At 48.6% G+C, this 18,917-nt stretch overlaps 1 protein-coding gene across 1 annotated transcript in view; it reads right to left on the bottom strand.

Annotated features, from left to right (window-relative positions):
- The window catches only part of LOC139228968 (cyclic nucleotide-binding domain-containing protein 2-like), a 326,735-nt gene that overhangs the window by 110,324 nt on the left and 197,494 nt on the right, over positions 1 to 18,917 (bottom strand). The window contains exons 15-16 of the mRNA XM_070860580.1: positions 11,407 to 11,505; positions 8,845 to 8,885 (exon numbers count right to left, since the gene is read on the bottom strand). Coding sequence (XP_070716681.1) covers positions 8,845 to 8,885; positions 11,407 to 11,505 — 140 coding nt within the window. The remainder of the gene's footprint in view (positions 1 to 8,844; positions 8,886 to 11,406; positions 11,506 to 18,917) is intronic.

Below are 18,917 nucleotides of genomic sequence, written 5' to 3'. Positions count from 1 at the left end.
TTTCTATGTCACTTTTGGGTGGGTGCCTGTATAAACAGTTTTAAATAAAGTAAAATTAAACGCATGATGTAATTATGTGGGAGATCAATGAAGTCATAACAGTTTAATTGTAGCACAATCTGTCTACCTGAAGGAGGATCTCGCATTCACTGTCGATGGTAATGAATTCTACACCCTCACCCTCCAAAAGAGAAAATGTTGATTCTCATGTGTCCCTCAAGTAATCTTGTTCCCGAAAAGAGTCAGTCGACATTGATATTTGATCATGCTGTCAACTCATCATTGAAAAAAAAAGAATAACTGCAACAATAATCTGGAATCCTTAGCAACTTCCTTTTGTAGAAAGTATCAAACACCCAATGGACTTGTTGAGAAGGATTTGCTAACAATCAGCCAGTTCCACTACCAAAACATTAACAGGGTTCATTCAGCAAAATTCAATATTCATCTGCCTAATTCAAAATTGCTTTTTTATATTAACACTTTACTTATTGTTGTCTCAGTGTGGGATCAAAAATACTAAAGCAAACTTGGTAATGAGCATAGCTAACAAATTGCTCCTATGTTAAAATTTAGATTGAACTGTAGCAACATTCACAAACGCTTGAATAGTTTCTTTGGGCCCGAGTTTCCACATGATTTGCGCCTGATTTTTAGGAGCAACTGGTGGAGAACGGACTATCTTAGAAATCGCAATTCTCCACATTTTTTTTTCTGCAGTTCTAGTCAGGTAGAACAGTTCTACTTTAGAACAGAATTTTTTCTTCAAAAGGGGGCGTGTCCGGCCACTGACGCCTGATTTGAAAGTTTCCACAGTGAAAACGTACTCCAAACTAAAGTAGAATGGAGCCAGTGAAGATTTTTGTAGAACTGAAAAAACCTGTTCTACACATTAAAAAATCAGGCGCAGGTTACAAATCAGGCGTCCAGAACGAGGTGGGGGGGGGGGAAGGGAAGTCATTAAATTCTATAATAAATCCTTATTTATACTTATACAAATATTATACAAATAAATCCAACCTGAATAAACATTTATAAGCAAAGAAAAGATTAAATTAACCATCTTCCTACCTGTGTGAAAGTGCTTCAGGCAGGCCTTTCGGGACCGAAGGCTGCCGGCCCGTCCCCATCACCAAATTTACAGGTAGGTGGCGTTGGGTTGGGTCGGGTCGGGGGGGGGGGGGGGGGGGGGAAGAGAGAGAGAGGGGGGGAGAGAGAGAGAGAGGGAGAGGGAGGGGGGGAGAGGGAGGGAGGGGGGGGGAGGTCAGGTCGGATCCAGTCCGGGAGCGGGAGTCAGGTCGGATCCAGTGGGGGGGGGGGGTCGGGTCGGGGGGGCGGGAGCGCGGGTCGGGTCAGTCGGGGGGGGGGGCGCGGGTGTCGGGTCTGGTCCGGAGGCAGGGGGGGGGCGGGGAGCGGGTGTCGGGTCTGGTCTGGTCTGGAGGCGGGGGGGGGGAGCGGGTGTCGGGTCTGGTCCGGAGGCAGGGGAGGGGCGGGGAGCGGGTGTCAGGTCTGGTCTGGTCCGGAGGCGGGGGGGGGGGGGGAGCGGGTGTCGGGTCTGGTCCGGAGGCAGGGGGGAGGCGGGGAGCGGGTGTCGGGTCTGGTCCGGAGGCGGGGGGGGGGGGGGGGGAGCGGGTGTCGGGTCTGGTCCGGAGGCAGGGGGGAGGCGGGGAGCGGGTGTCGGGTCTGGTCCGGAGGCGGGGGGGGGGGAGCGAGTGTCGGGTCTGGTCAGGGGGGGGAGCAGGAGCTGGCCGTGGGAGGAGCCTTATTCACGCAGCCCCAGTGAGGCCATTCAGCCAGGGCTAGGGGCTGCGTGCTTCGGGCCCCTCCCACACAGTTCAGCGCCTGGAGCTACTGCACTTGCGTGCCTACTGTAGCGCGCATGTGCAGAGGTCCCGGCACTGTTTTCAGCGCAGGGACCTGGCTCCGCCCCCCCCACAGCTCATGCTGGCTGCGCCGAGAGCCAGAGGACCTGCAAGTAGGTGGAGAATACCGAGGATTTTTTTAGGCGCACTTTGTGGCGCGAAAAACGGGTGTCCAGGTCGGGACTGCGCCGTTCTAGACGCGTGTGGAAACTTGGGCCAAAAGTCTTTAAAATTGCACTGGTGAGCCCTGTGATTCCCTCCGCAACGCCAGCATTGTGCTGCTTGATTAGCCCCCCTTGGCGGACTCTGAGTTAAGAGACTCGGGGGCCTGTTCTCTCTCCCCTGAGAGGATTCACGTTCTACAATCCAGTCTCTGTGCATAGTACTTGCCGGGTTTGAGTCCTGAGGATGAGAATGCTTGTCTCACAGAGATTGCCTTCTGTAGTGTGACTGTGGTATCCGCAGATAGTCGCTTATGAAGAAGGCCCTCATGACCGATTCTGATGACAAAGATATCCCGCAGTGCTTTGGTGAGGTGGTCGCCGAAATCACACGGTGCCGCCAGCCTCCTGAGGTCTGCAGCATATTTCACGATCTCCTGGCCTTCGGGCCGTCGGTGTGTATAAAACCGATGTCTGGCTGTGAGGATGCTCTCCTTGGGCTTGAGTTGTTCTTGGATCAGCGTTACAAGCTCCTCATAGGTTTTGGTTGTTGTCTTCGCTGGTGCCAGAAAGTCCCTGACGAGGCCATAGACGGTGGGCCCACAAATGGTTAGCAGGATAGCTCTGCGCTTATCAGCCAGTGTGGCTGGATTGTCGCCTGCCAGGTCGTTTGCTGAAGAAATGGTCGAGCCTCTCCACATAGGCTTCCCAATTATTACCATTGGCGAACTGCTGCGACATACCAAGGTTAGCCATTTTCACGTGAAAGTCCGTAATCTCATCGGCAATTGTTATGTCTTCAGATGCTCTAATAATGATTCCATGAGACAATGGGCCCAAGTTTTGGTCCGCGCCTAGAACGGCCGTTTTTCACGCCCGAAAGTGCGCCTAAAAAATACCTGCAGATTCTCCGGCTTCCTGCAGGTCCTTTGGAGCTCGGCGCAGCGCAGCACGAGCTGTGGGGGGCAGAGCCAGGTCTCTACGCTGAAATCAGTGCTGGGACCTCTGCACAGGCACGCTACAGTGGGCGCGCATGTGCAGTAGCTCCCAGCACCCGAAACTGTGTGGGAGGGGCCCGAAGCACGCAGCCTCTAGCCCTGGCCGATATGGGCTCACTGGGGCTGCGAGAATCAGGCTGCACTTCCCTCGTCCAGCTCCTGCTCTGGCTCCTGCTTCCTCCCCTGTTCAGCTGGCTCTCTCAACCTCCCGCTCCGACCCCACCCCCGCAGCTCCCACTCCGCTCCCCCCCCGGATTCCCCCAGCTCCCGCTCCGCTCCCCCCCCGGATGCAATAGCAAGGAAGGACATTAGCGTGAATGATGTGGAATCCATATGGGTAGAGCTGCGAAACACCAAAGGGCAGAAAACATCAGTGTGAGTTGTGTACAGAACACGAAACAATAGTCGGGAGGTTGGGGATGGCATCAAACAGGAAATTAGGGATGCGTGCAATAAGGGTACAGCAGTTATCATGGGTGACTTTAATCTACATATTGATTGGGCTAACCAAACTGGTAGCAATACTGTGGAGGAGGATTTCCTGGAGTGCATAAGGGATGGTTTTCCAGTCCAATATGTCGAGGAACCAAGAGAGCAGGCCATCCTAGACTGGGTCTTGTGTAACGAGAGAGGATTAATTAGCAATCTGGTCATGCGTGGCCCCTTGGGGAAGAGTGACCATAATATGGTAGAATTCTTCATTAAGATGGAGAGTGACACAATTAATTCAGAGACTAGGATCCTGAACTTAAAGAAAGGAAACTTCGACGGTATGAGACGTGAATTGGCTAGGATAGACTGGAGAATGATACGCAAAGGGTTGATGATGGATAGGCAATGGCAGACATTTAAAGATCTCATCGATGAACTACAACAATTGTATAGCCCTGTGTGGCATAAGAATAACAAAGGGAAGGTGGCTCAACTGTGGCTAACAAGGGAAATTAGGGAAAGTGTTAAATCCAACGAAGAGGCATAAAATTTGGCCAAAAAAAGCAGCAAACCTGAAGACTAGGAGAAATTTAGAATCCAGCAGAGGAGGACTAAGGGTTTAATTAGGAGGGGGAAAATAGAAGATGAGAGTAAGCTTGCAGGGAACATAAAAACTGACTGCAATAGCTTCTATAGATATGTGAAGAGAAAAAGATTACTGAAGACCAATGTAGGTCCCTTGCAGTCAGAATCAGGTGAATTCATAATGGGGAACAAGGAAATGGCAGAAAAATTGAACAAATACTTTGGTTCTGTCTTCACTTAGGAAGACACGAATAATCTCCCGAAAATACTAGGGGACCGAGGGTCTAGCGAGAAGGGGGAACTGAGGGAAATCCTTATCAGTCAGGAAATGGTGTTAGGGAAATTGAAGGGACTGAAGGCCGATAAATCCCAAGGGCCTGATAGTCTGCATCCCAGAGTATTTAAGGAAGTGGCCCTAGAAATAGTAGATGCATTGGTGGTCATTTTCCAACATTCCATGCAGTCTGAATCAGTTCCTATGGATTGGAGGGTAGCTAATGTAACCCCACTTTTGAAAAAAGCAGGGAGCGAAAACAAGGAAATATAGACCAGTTAACCTGACATCGGTGGTGGGGAAAATGCTGGAATCAATTACTAAAAATGTAATAGCAGCGCATCTGGAAAGCAGCGCATCGGTCCAAGTCAGCATGGATTTAGGAAAGGAAAATCAAGCTTGACAAATCGTCTAGAGTTTTTTGAGGATATAACGAGTAGAGTGGATAAGGGAGAACCAGTGGATGTGGTGTATTTGGACTTTCAAAAGGCTTTTGACAAGGTCCCACACAAGAGATTAGTGTGCAAAATTAAAGCACATGGTATTGGGGGTAATGTATTTACATGGATAGAGAACTGATTGGCAGACACGAAGCCAAGAGTGGAAATAAATGGGTCCTTTTCAGAATGGCAGGCAGTGACTAGTGGGGTGCCGCCCGGGTTCAGTGCTGGGACCCCAGCTATTTATAATATACATTAATTATTTAGACGAAGGAATTGAAGGTAATATATCCAAGTTTGCAGGTGACACTAAGCTGGGTGGCAGTGCAAGCTGCGAGGAGGATGCTAAGAGGCTGCAGGGGGACTTGGACAGGTTAGGTGAATGGGCAAATGCATGGCAGCTGCAGTATAATGTGGATAAATGTGAGGTTTTCCACTTTGGTGGCAAAAACAGGATTGCAGATTATTATCCGAATGGTGAGAGATTAGTAAAAGAGGAGGTGCAATGAGACCTGGGTGTCATGGTATATCAGTCATTGAAGGTAGGCATGCAGATACAGCAAACAGTCAAGAAAGCAAATGGCATGCTGGCCTGCATAGCGAGGGGATTTGAGTATAGGAACAGGGAGGTCTTACTGCAGTTGTACAGGGCCTTGGTGAGACCACACCTTGAGTATTGTGTGCAGTTTTGGTCTCCTAATCTGAGGAAGGACATGCTTGCTACTGAGGGAGTGCAGCGAAGGTTCACCCGATTGATTCCTGGGATGGCAGAAAAATAGAAACATAGAAAATAGGTGCAGGAGTAGTCCATTCGGCCCTTCGAGCGTGCACCACCATTCAATAAGATCATGGCTGATCATTCACCTCAGTACCCCTTTCCTGCTTTCTCTCCATACCCTTTGATCCCTTTAGCCGTAAGGGCCATATCTAACTCCCTCTTGAATATATCCAATGAACTGGCATCAACAACTGTCTGCGGCAGGGAATTCCACAGGTTAACAACTCTCTGAGTGAAGAAGTTTCTCCTCATCTCAGCCCTAAATGGCCTACCCCTTATCCTAAGACTGTGTCCCCTGGTTCTGGACTTCCCCAACATCAGGAACATTCTTCCCACATTAACCTATCCCGTCCAGTCAGAATCTTATACGTTTCTATGAGATCCCCTCTTATCCTTCTAAACTCCTGTGTATAAAGTCCCAGTTGATCCAGTCTCTCCTCATATGTCAGTCCAGCCATCCCTGGAATCAGTCTGGTGAACCTTCGCTGCACTCCCTCAATAGCAAGAGCATCCTTCCTCAGATTAGGAGACCAAAACTGAACACAATATTCCAGGTGAGGCCTCACCAAGTCCCTGTACAATTGCAGTAAGACCTCCCTGCTCCTATACTCAAATCCCCTAGCTATGAAGGCCAACATGCCATTTGCCTTCTTCACCGCCTGCTGTACCTGCATGCCAGCTTTCAATGACTGATGAACCATGACACCCAGGTCTCATTGCACCTCCCCTTTTCCTAATCTGCCGCCATTCAGATAATATTCTGCATTCGTGTTTTTGCCACCAAAGTGGATAACCTCACACTTATCCACATTATACTGTATCTGCCATGCATTTGCCCACTCACCTAACCTGTCCAAATCACCCTACAGCCTCTTAGCATCCTCCTCACAGCTCACACCGCCACCCAGTTTAGTGCCATCTGCAAACTTGATGCAAAATTGGCAGGACTGACATATGAGGAAAGACTGGATCCGCTCGGCTTGTACTCACTGGAATTTAGAAGAATGAGAGGGGATCTCATGGAAACATATAAAATTCTGACGGGACTGGACAGGTTGGATGCAGGAAGAATGTTCCCAATGTTGGGGAAGTCCAGACCAGGGGTCACAGTCTAAAGATAAGGGGTAAGCCATATAGGACCGAGATGAGGAGTAACTTTTTTACCCAGATAGTTGTGAACCTGTGGAATTCTCTGCCACAGAAAGTTGTTGAGTCCAGTTCATTGGACATATTCAAAAGGGAGTTAGATGTGGCCCTTATGGCTAAAGGGATCAGGAGGTATGGAGAGAAATCAGGGGTGGGATACTGAGGTTGCATGATCAGCCATGATCATATTGAATGGCAGTGCAGACTCGAAGGGCCGAATGGCCTAATCCTGCACCTATTTTCTATGTTTCTATGTTTGTACTCAATTATGGAAATGGTCCCAAATGGCTCACTGGCACGGTCACAGCCAAAGAGGGGAATAGGGTGTTTCACATCAAACTGATCAATGGACTAAAGTACAGAAAACATTTGGGCCAAATCAAATTACGGTTCACCAACAGCTACAAACAAACTGAAGAAGACGCCACCAACTTTGACCCTCCAACACACACACAACTGGCAACTGATATCATGGTTGACCACGAAGCCGAACTCACCATCCCCAGCAACCCAGCAAGGCCGGCTGCCCAGCAGCCCAGTGAAGAACTAACCAACTCACCCACACCCGCATTTGTACCGAGACAATCGACAAGGGAGCGAAAAGCCCCAGATCGTCTCACCTTGTAAATAAGTGTACTATTGACGGGGGAGTGATGTTATGTGTTTAACCCCTTGCAACCTGTATTACACTACACCAGAGGGCCTACCTGTTGGAGATCCAAGGGATCCCAGTATCCCTTGGGAGCACGGTATATAAGCAGGCCACCCACAAGGTACCTGCACTCCGGAGTCTCATTAAAGGAGCTAAGGTCACACTTGCTCATTGTACACAGTACGCAGTTTCATCCTTTGTCATGAGCCTATCATTTCCCTCTATCATAAGGTCAGAAGTGGGGATGTTTGCTGATGACTGCACAGTGTTCTGTGCCATTCGCAACTCCTCAGATAATGGAGCAGTCCATGCCCGCATGCAGCAAGATCTGGATGACATTCAGGCTTGGGCTGATAAGTGGCAAGTAACATTCACACCACACAAGTGCCAGGCAATGATTATATCCAACAAGCGAGAGTCTAACTGCCGCCCCTTGATACTCGACGGCTGAAATCCCCACCATCAACATCTTCGGGGTCACCACTGACCAGAAATTAACTGGACCAAGCACATAAATACTGTGGCAACAAGACAGGTCAGAGGCTGGGTATTCTGCGGCGAGTGTCTCACCTCCTGACTCCCCAAAGTTTTTCCACCATCTGCAAGGCAGAAGTCAGGAGTGTGATGGAATATTCTCCACTTGCCTGGATGAGTGCAGCTCCAACAACATTTAAGAAGCTTGACACCATCCAGGACAAAGCAGTCCACTTAATTGGCACCCAATTCACCACCTTAAACATTCACTCCCTTCAGCACCGGCGCACCGTGGCTGCAGTATGCACCATCTATAAGATGCACTGCAGCAACTCACCAAGGCTTCTTCAGTCGCACCTACCAAACCCGCAACCTCTACCACCTAGAAGGACAAGGGCAGCAGGTGCATGGGAACACCATCACCTCCACGTTCCCTTCCAAGTCACACACCATCCTGACTTGGAAATATATCGACGTTCCTCCATCGTCACTGGGTTAAAATTCTGGAACTCCCTCCGTAACAGCAATGTGGGAGTACCATCATCACACGGACTGCAGCGGTTTAAGAAGGTGGCTCACCACCATCTTTTCAAAGACAATTAGGAATGGGCAATAAATGCAGGCCTTGTCAGCGATGCCCACATCCCATGAACAAATTAAAAAAAACATTCATGGGGGAACTTGGGAAATCTCCCGATTTTCCATTTGGCCAGTCCACCCCTAGCCAAAGATATATGTGCAATTTAAAGACGCAGACAATAGGTTTCTCGAAAGAAAACTAACAGGTGTTGGAAAATAGCATTAGAAAGTAGCGTTGCTGAAATCCCGGCAGTTAAAATGGTATGGGTCGGGAGTGCGGCACAAATCCACTCTCCATCACTTGACCTGTTCGCTCATCACTTGACCTGTTCGCCCCCCATCCCCCCCCATTTGCAGCGGGACTTTAGCTTCAAATTCACATTTAGTATTTTATCACTGAAACACCAAACTGTTTACTTTTTACTCCAAGTACGAAATGTGAACCCAATTATTATTGTCTTACCTTTTTTCTTTCTTTATGCTGCTCATCTTCTTCATTGATACCTGCAGATTGACACAAAGAACATATTTTTAAATCACCTCATAAGAGGATTTAAAAAAAATGCCATGCAAGTAAATATTGCTACAATAATATGTGTCATCCTTCTCCTTCACATGTTAGAAGAAACAGGGGTGGCTTGTCAGATATGGACACAGAGCTGATAAAAGATGATGGGCCTAAAATTGAGGTTGGAGGCTTCCTTCGTACGAACGCCTCCCACCCGAAAAAAATCTTCGAATCTATCTGTTGGTCTTGCAGAAACGCAAGATCTCGGTCGGAGGCCTAGATTCGCTGTGCAATGTATGGGGACCTGTCTTCGAGGTATGGAAGTCCAAGCTGGAGTCACGTGGACCTGGACAACCAATCACGATGCAGTATTCTCATTGATAATAATGGGAACTCAAAACACCCAAACACAGCATAATAATTAAATAAAACACTCACATGTTTAAAATTAATTGAAATTAAATTGTAATTAAATGTTTTCAAAAAAAAATATTTTTTGGAATTTTTTTTAATGTGTTTTAATAGTGTTAAAAATAAACTTAGCTTAATGAACAGGGTTGTTACTATTAAAATGTGTATTTAAAGTTAATTTTTAGATGTTTTAAAACTCTTACGCTGGTAAAAGTAAGCTATACGACTGCTTTTGCCAGGTGTAAAAGTTTGAAGGCCAATAGCCCAATCTCTCCAACGCGAATGTCCTTCTCCCGGGGATGCGGAGGATCTGTCAAGAGAAATCTTGACAGATCGGAAAAGCCAGTTTTCGGCATATGCACATCGTGCCCCAAAAAACGTTTTTTGCGAGGCCCCACCGGGTCCGTGCGCACTTCGTACGGACCCAGCGAGGCTGGAATTTTAGCCCCGATGTCTTTGCTTAGCGTAATTATGGGCAAGGAAGACAATTTGGCTTATCTAAGTTTATCCATCCAGCAAAGCACCAAAATCCCTCTATTGCAGTACCCAATTATTTTATATATGTTCCAATGGCTTTCACATCCATATTTGAATCTGGAAGAATATCCTATATGTGAACGCTCACCGTGAGAAGAATTTTCTGATATCTATCCTAAAATGTTCTTTTACGAGTTTGATCAGTGTCTCTTTGTCTCTTTGTCCTATCCTTGATATTTAATTTAATGTAGTATTGCAGATTTATCTTTCCATTTGCTTATATATTTTCGACACCTTGAAAAAGACCACGAGCTGAATAACATCAATTATTACAGCTTTTGTACTAGCATTGATTTTGAGAACAATTACCCATTGGTTAAACCTTTATTTTATGATGATGCACTTAGTAACAGAGGTCCAATAAGAAAAAACAATTGGTTAAAATGTTGAATTAACAGTCTTAGGAGGAGAAATTGTGGAATTTTGCACCTCCTGTTAGCATCCCGAGGGCAAATGAGTTTTCGCCCGGGCGCGACGAGAACAGCGCCTCCCACTAAATTGGGTGGGGGTATTGTGACGGCGTTAACATGTAGCAGCTTGGCTGCTTTCAGCGATGCTGACGGCATCATGCACAGCACACGGTTACCACCTCGGAAGATAAATTGGCCCTCACCCCATTTTGCCACCTGGTGCTGACTACAATAGCTTCAGCTGTCGTGTTTCAGTCGGAAGTTGGCTGGAGGAGCACTATTTAAAGGCGCCAGCATCGGGTACAGTTTTAATCAGCCAATGATGTTTGCTGCTTACTTCCACATGGGCAGACAGGCGTTTTGACAGATTTCACCGATTTCCAGTTGAAGGATTGTTCTGCCTGATCGTGACTTTCATTGAGGGCAGATTTAAAAGTCCAACATTTGTATCGTTTCATGGATGTTGTGTTGGCACTGGACCTCGCGCTCCAACGTCATCGTCGGAGGCAACTTCGGCAGGGAGAACGACAGCAAAATGTGGTCTGAGGGAAGAGAGCCAAAGGGTGATCAACAGGAGACCTTACCCTCCCCGGGTATTCCGTCAGCAGTTTTACATCAATTTCACTGAGGAACAGTGTGTTCGAAGCCTGTGCTTCAGCAAGGACATGGTCACAGAGCTCTGCCATCTCCTGCAACCAGATCTCAAGCCTCAGACCAGAATGAGGACAGCTCTCTCAGTGGCAGTCCAGGTCACCATCGCGCTCACCAGCAGATCCTTCCAGTGTGCAACAGGAGACATTTCCAACATCTCCCAGTTTGCCATCCATTGCTGCATCCGCGAGGTCACAGATGCTCTCTACAGAAGGAGAAGGGACTGCATTTTCTTCCCCATGACCAGAGAGAAGCAGCTGGAGCATGCATGCAGTTTTGCCAAGATAGTGGGCTTCCCCATGGTGCAGGGCCCCATTGGCATATCATTAGGGAATTCCCTTTTTGCCTCTACTTGCTCTACTTGGCCAACTGTGTCCAGCCCTCCAGCTCACAACATATACTCCGGAGGATCTTGTAGCAGCTGTCGGGTCTAACATTCAGCAGCACAGCTTGTAATTTGGTTTCTGGGTGGTATGTCTTCAATGTCTGTTGTTGGATTCCTCCTTACCAAAGGATTCAATGTCCTCTTGGGTCTCATTGCTGTCCTCCACAGAGGTTATAATTGTCTCAGGAATGGGTTTAGCAGATGTGGATGAAAGTGACTCATCTGCGGAAACAAGAGGAACATTGGTTGGAACTTTCCCGCTGCAGGGCGTGGAGGCGGGTTGGCAGTAAAATTGCCAAAATTGTGAGCGCGTCAGGAACCCGCAAAGGTTAACTCTGTTTCTCTCTCCATAGATGCTGCCTAACCTGGTGAGTGTTTACAGCATTTTCTGTTTTTATTTCAGATTTCCAGCATTCGCAGTATTTTGCTTTTGTATTAGGGTTTTTAACCAAACCTTTTGATTTTTGTTGGACTCCCATTAATGAAGAGCACAGAAATCCCAATAAATACTCCCACATGACACCTCATTACTTGCCTAAGGGAAAGGCTCTTGCTGACTCCATTTTGAGCATAGATTTAGGTGTCTACAGTTTTCAATTCTTTTCTGCAACCTCGGAAGCCAGTTTCACCACATTGGTAGTAACAATCACAACATTGACAGATTGGTCCTCTGATCTCCACTTGATTTGCCATCTATTATATCAGCTTGGGTGCTGCTTATCCTGTCTCACCTTGGTCCTCAGAATCGGACCAGGATGAGCCCCACCACGGGCAGCAGCAGGCACACCAGCGGCAGCAGCAACAATACCACCAACCTTCTCCTTAACAACCAGATGCTCCACAGCACAGAGGGCATCAGTACTCTGGGCTGCACTGTGCCAGAGGCGATATCCCCAACACAGGCTATACAGGCAGAGGATGAGCTTCCTCAACATTACTGAGCAGCAGTGCCAAAGGAGGCTTCGGCTATTGCAGACATTTTCAGCATATTGGAGCAAGAGCTGCAGCCCAGAAGATATGGTGGACACTCCTTACGAGTGGCTGTCAAAGTCACCAGCACCCTCAACTTCGCCTCAGGTTCCTTCCAGAGATCAGCAGCAGACATTTGTGGCATCTCGCAGTCGGCCACACACAGATACATCACACAGGACACCAATGACCTCTTTGACAAGTCAGCCAGTTATGTGACCTTTGCCACCGATGAAGCCAGTGTTACTTTGCTATTTTGTCTGGCTTCCCATGGATACACACATGTGGTCATCAGGGCACCCCTACATCACCCAGGAGTGTTTATGAACCACAAGAGCTTCCACTCCCTCAATGTGCAGCTGGTCTGCAACCATAGGAAGATCATCTTACATGTGTGCACCAAATTCGTTGGCAGCTCTCATGACTCTTTCATCCTGCGCCAGTCCACCCTCCATCAGCTTTTGGTACTGTCAAACACACTTTCCAGCTGGCTGCTTGGAAACAAGGGCTATCCACTAAAGACATGGCCCTTAAGGAATCTAAGCAATGAGGCCGAGGAGAATTATAATTAAAGCCAGATTTCCACCAGGTATGTCATAGAACAAACAATTGGGATGCTGACGATGTGCTTCGGATGCCTTGACAGATCTGGATGAGCTCTTCAGTACACACAGAAGCCAGGGTCTCCAGAATCTACTGCACGCTGCACAACATAGCACAGCAGCAAGGATTCGAGCTGCATGAGTAGCAGGGCTCCGAGTGCACAGCCTCTTCAGAGGAGGAGGAGGAGGGGGAGTATTTGCTGGAAGATGAGGAGGAGGAGCAGAAGGAACCTGAAGTCCAGATGGCACCAGCAGCGGAGCACATTGCTGGCCGGGAGGCCAGGGGTAGCCTTATCATGGCCAGATTTACTTCACTTCCTGCATTGCACCCATATGGCTGCCACATGCTGTGCCAAGTTCCTGCTCCCCAACAACACTATAAAGTATCCCTACAATGACCAGGTCATTCCTTTCACACTGGCCCACATTGCTGGAGGCTACGTAATGGCTCACCATTCACACCAACTCATAAAGCCATTTCCAAGGTAGCAGAGAAAAATGGGCATTACCGGAAAGTGGTGAAAATAAATCATTTTATATGTGTGAGAACAGTAACAGAACTTTAATAATAATACGTCTTTATACATCTATGTGCATATCCTCGTGCAATTAGAATTGTGGCTTTTTTTCTCTTACCCGAGATAACAAGGTGCTACCCCTGTGGTTTCAGCAGAGGTAGAGGCAGGTTGTTCAATTCCCTGCTGCGGCTGCTGAGACACTTTTGGCGGACCGCCATTGGGCTTTGGATCCTGTGATTTCCCCGCGGACGACTGCTCCTCCTGTGACTGTTCAGGGGCAGACTCAACCATTGGGATCCGAGGAAGCATTTGGAGCTCTGACTGAGGGGGAAGCAATGGACGAGAAGTGGGAGCGCTTTCAGAGGAGCCCCCCACTTCCATGATGCCTCTTCCCATCATCCTTCTCATGGACCACCCGCACTTCTCTGCTAGCAAGGAGCTGGAGAGCACCTAGCAAAGTAGTGGGACCATGAGGACCCAAATCTATGTTTAGATCCCTCTAGAGAGGAGGCCTATGGGCCTCTGCCCTATGTTCTCCATTGCTAGCATGTGCTCATGTGAGTGGCGCATTAGCTGCTCCATTCAACAACACATCACCCCATCGCCTGCGACATGGGGCTGCTCATGTTGGAGATGGACTCCTTCATTCACTGCAAATTTGCAGACATGCAGAGCCTCCCAATGCAGAATTGGGCCTTCCGCACCTCAAAGGAAGTGGAGTGCTGTCTCTAGCGACCGCTTCCTTTGAGGGACCCTCCCGGAGCAGTAGCACGGCACTGAGGCCAGCGCTATGCGGATGCTCCGCATAACGCTGGCACACTACAACGTCCTTCCCCTTCAATTAAAGTGGAGGGCCGATGTGCACTCTACATGTTGGTGGTGGCCGTTGGTGACCGCCACTGGGCAACCAGGGATGGGTGAGACCGGGCCAGCAGCCTGGCACCCAAGAAGGAAGCTGGGCTGCACTATGGCGGCCCGATCCACGCTAGGGCAGCTAACCAACAAAGATGGCGGCCTGGGGCTCTGCAGCCCTCCCCTTTAAACTGCGCCCCAGCGGCCGATGTCCACCAGTTTCACGACCCCCGAAGCTTCGTTGACATCCATCTGTGCCAGTCTTGCGGCCTGTGGGACAATTTCCCCTCAAGGTGGTAAGGGATCGCCGTGCACAGCGATGACATCATTGCCAGTTGTGCAGTGACCCGGGGCGCTAATTGCGGGACAGTGCCTTTAACACCTCCGGGGCAATTTCCCGGGAGGCGGTAGAGCCCCTTCCCCGGGCGATAAATGCCTTGCCCCCCGGAGGGGCAAATGGGGCTATTAAAACGGGGTATTAAGAATGGATAAAGATAACATTATGCATAATGTGAACATTCACCGGCTGCTGACTTAAGCACGATATGAGTGACTGTTGTATGCCAATTCTATCACCAGGTTGCTGAGATCTCCTCCTCTCTCCATCTCCCACCGCCAGCAGCTCTGCCGCTCATAACAGCTCCATGGCCACCTCCTCTGCTGCAGTCATAGTACTGAGGATGGAGGACCACCTCCGATTCTCTCCCTCTCCCTGTTGTTGTGAGCGCTCTTCACCTGCAAGGAGGGAAAGGAGAGAAGTTTGAGTGAGAGTGATGGAATGAGCGTAAGAAATGTGTGGGTTGCATCTGTAGAGGGTGAATATGAGGGAATGTGGTGCCAATTCAACTAGCCTTTTTCTATGGTGTTGCTTAGTAAGATTACATTAGGATGAGGTTGAGTGTGAGGGGTGGTTAGTCTGATGGGAATGTGAGTTTGTACATAAAGAGAGAGGGATGGGTGAACGTGCAAGGTATGTTGGTGTGAGTAATGATGTTCAGGAGTAGGATCAGTGTTAAGTATGAAAGAACTCCACAAGACTGAGTACTGTGAGCTAAAACTGATGTGACCTTAGTCTCTTTAATACAACTCCAGAGTGCCTAAGCAGTATGGCAAACAACCTTTTATACTCCTTGCACGAGGTGTGCAGGTGACCCTTGGACCTCCAACAGTTGCGCCCTCTGGTGGCAAGTCTTACACAGTTACAATGTTTACATACATAACATCACTCCCCGCAAAGTCTTTGATACAAATTATTTACAAGTTGAGACGATCTGGGGCCCTACACTCCCTGGTTGATCGTCTGAGTTCAAACTCAGGCACGGGTGAGTTGGTCGGACCATTGCTGCACTGCGGCGTGGCTGGTCTGACAGGACTGTTGGGAATGGTGGATTCATTCTCTTGATTGACAGCGAGGTCGATTGCTGGTTGGGTGTGTATTGATGGGTCGATGATGGTGATGCCCTCTTCAGGTTGTTCCTGGTTGTCGGTGAACCGCAGTTTGGTCTGATCCAAATGCTTTCTGCACATTTGTCCATTCAATAGTTTGATTATTTGCACTCTATTCCCCTCCTTGGCCAAGAAAGTGCCTGCAATCCATTTAGGACCATGACTGTAATTCAGGACAAACACAGGGTCGTTAACATTAATGTCGCGCGATACAGCCGCACGATCGTGGTACATGTTTTGCCGGTGACGCCGGGTTTCCACATGATCATTTAGATCTGAGTGGACAAGGGAGAGTCTGGTTTTGAGTGCTCTCTTCATTAATAATCTTGCAGGGGGAACCCCAGTGAACGAGTCGGGTGGCGTCCGGTATCTGAGCAAAACCCGAGATAAGCGGGTTTGTGAGGAACCTTCCGTCACGCGTTTCAAGCTCTACTTGATAGTTTGAACTGCCCGTTCCACTTGACCATTGGATGCGGGCTTAAACGTGGCAGACCGGACATGCTTGATGCCATTGCGGGTCATAAACTCGTTGCATTCCGAGCTGGTGAAACATGGTCCATTGTCACTGACAAGGACATCAGGCAAGCCATAGGTGGCGAACATAGCCCGGAGGCTTTCAATGGTGGCAGTGGATGTGCTGGATGACATGATTACACATTCAATCCATTTAGAGTAAGCGTCCACTACAACTAAAAACATCTTTCTGAGAAAGATGCCAGCAAAATCTACGTGGATCCTGGACCACGGTTTGGAGGGCCATGACCACAGACTCAATGGAGCCTCCCTTGGTGCATTGCTCAATTGTGAGCACATGTTGCACTGGTGTACGCATGACTCTAAGTCCGAGTCAATGCTGGGCCACCAAACATGCGACCTGACTATAGCCTTCATCATGACTATGCCTGGGTGGATATTGTGTAGGTCACGTATAAACGTTTCCCTGCCTTTTTTTGGAAAAACCATGCGATTACCCCATAAGAGACAATCTGACTGGATGGACATTTCATCTTTGCGTCGGTGAAACGGCTTAATTTCATCTTGCATTTCCCCGGGAATGGCCAATTAGCTCCCATTGAGGATGCAACTTTTTACAAGTGATAGCACAGGATCCTGGCTGGTCCAGGTCCTGATCTGGTGAGCAGTGATGGGTGACCCCTCGTTCTCAAAAGCATCCATGACCAGAAGCATGTCTGTGGGCTGCGCCATTTCCACCCCGGTAGTGGGCAATAGTAGCCAACTGAGGGCATCAGCACAGTTCTCCGTGCCTGGTCTGTGGCGGATAACATAGTCATAGGCAGACAATGTTAATGCTTATCTTTGCATGCGGGACGAAGCATTGGTGTTTATACCTTTGCTTTCTGAAAACAGTGAAATGAGCGGTTTGTGGTCGGTTTCAAGCTCAAACTGAAGTCCAAATAGATATTGGTGCATTTTCTTAACCCCATATACACATGCGAATGCCTCTTTCTCGACCATACTGTAGGCTCTTTAGCCTGAGACAGACTTCTAGACGCGTATGCAACCGGTTGATGTTTGCCCGATACATTGGTTTGCTGTAACACATAACCGACCCTGTACGAAGATGCATCACAAGCTAGCACTAATCATTTACATGGGTCATACAGTACAAGTAACTTATTAGAACAAAGTAGGTTTATGGCCTTCTCAAAGGCTGTCTCTTGAGGTTTACCCTAAACCCAGTCGTCACACTTACATAGCAACATGTTCAACGGTTCCAGCAAAGTGCTTAACCCGGGTAGAAAGTTACCAAAATAGTTCAGGAGTCCCAGGAACGAATGCAGCTCCGTCACATTCTGTGGTCTGGGTGCATTCTTGATGGCCTCTGTCTTTGAGTCTGTGGGTCTGATGCTGTCTGCTGCAATTTTTCTCCCCAAAAATTTGGCCTCTGGCACCAGGAAAACACAATTGGAGCATTTCAGCCTGAGTCCCACTCTGTCTGGTCAACTTAGAACCTCTTCCAGGTTGTGCAGGTGTTTAGTGGTGTCACGACCGGTGATCAGGATGTCGTCTTGAAACAAACGGTGTGTGAAACCGATTTCAGCAGAGTCTCCATGTTCCTCTGGACGACGGCAGCAGCCGAGCAAATCCCAAAAGGGCACCTGTGGTATATGAACAGTCCTTTGTGCGTGTTGATGCACGTCAGTCTTTTTGAAGATTCAGCCAGCTCCTGTGTCATGTAGGTGAAGGTTAGGTCCAACTTGGTGAATGACTTCCCCCCCACTAATGTTGCGAACAGGTCATCCGCCTTGGGTAGTGGGTACTGGTCTTGTAATGAGACTCGGTTGATCGTTACCTTGTAGTCCCCGCAGATTCTGACCGTGCCATCGCTTTTCAACACTGGAGCAAGCGGACTGGCCCACTCGTTGAACTCAACTGGCGATACGATTCCCTCTCGTTGAAGTCTGTCCAGTTTGATCTCGATTTTCTCCCTCATCATATATGGAACTGTTCGAGCCTTGTGATGAACGGGCCTTGCATCGGGGACTTGATGGATCTGCACCTTGGCGCCTGTGAAGTTGCCGATGCCTGGTTCAAATTGCGACGGAAACTTGCTCAGCACTTGGGCTCATGAGGCATCATCCACTGAAGATAGTGCTTTGATGTCGTCCCAGTTCCATCGAATCTTTCCCAGCCATCTTCTGCTGAATAGCGCTGGGCCATCGCCTGGTACAATCCACAGTGATAAATCGTGCACAGCTCCATCGTACAATACCTTAACTGCTGCACTGCCAATGACTGGTATGAGCTCTTTGGTGTAGGTGCACAGATTTGTCTGAATCGGGTTCAGTTTGGGTCTTTGTGCCTTGTTGCCCCACAGTTTCTCAAAAGCCTTCTGGCTCATAATTGACTGAATCGCCCCCGTGTCCAACTCCATTGATACCGGAATACTATTCAATTTGACTTTCAGTATGATAGGAGGGCTCTTGGTGGTGAAGGTGTGTACCCCATACACTTCTTCCTCGGGTTGAGTTGCCTCTCTTGTTTGTTCTGCGTGATCCGCGCTGGATCAATCATCCTCTGCCGACTCTGCCACGTGGTGAGTCGCAGTACTCTTGCACATTCGCTGGAGGTGTCACATTGTTTCGCAGCCTTTGCACACGTAGTGCTTGAATCGACATTGATGGGCTCAATGAGTACCCCCGCAGCGCCAACGTGGTGCCATGGTGCTAATGGATTTGCATTCACGCCCGATGGCGGACTCTGAGTCACCCTAGGTCTTGCAGCT

The sequence above is a fragment of the Pristiophorus japonicus genome, chromosome 2 (genome assembly GCF_044704955.1).
Source record: "Pristiophorus japonicus isolate sPriJap1 chromosome 2, sPriJap1.hap1, whole genome shotgun sequence".
In the NCBI taxonomy this organism is placed as follows: domain Eukaryota; kingdom Metazoa; phylum Chordata; class Chondrichthyes; family Pristiophoridae; genus Pristiophorus; species Pristiophorus japonicus.
Note: the sequence above shows the minus strand (reverse complement) of the source record. Positions and strands in the feature narration are given on the sequence as shown.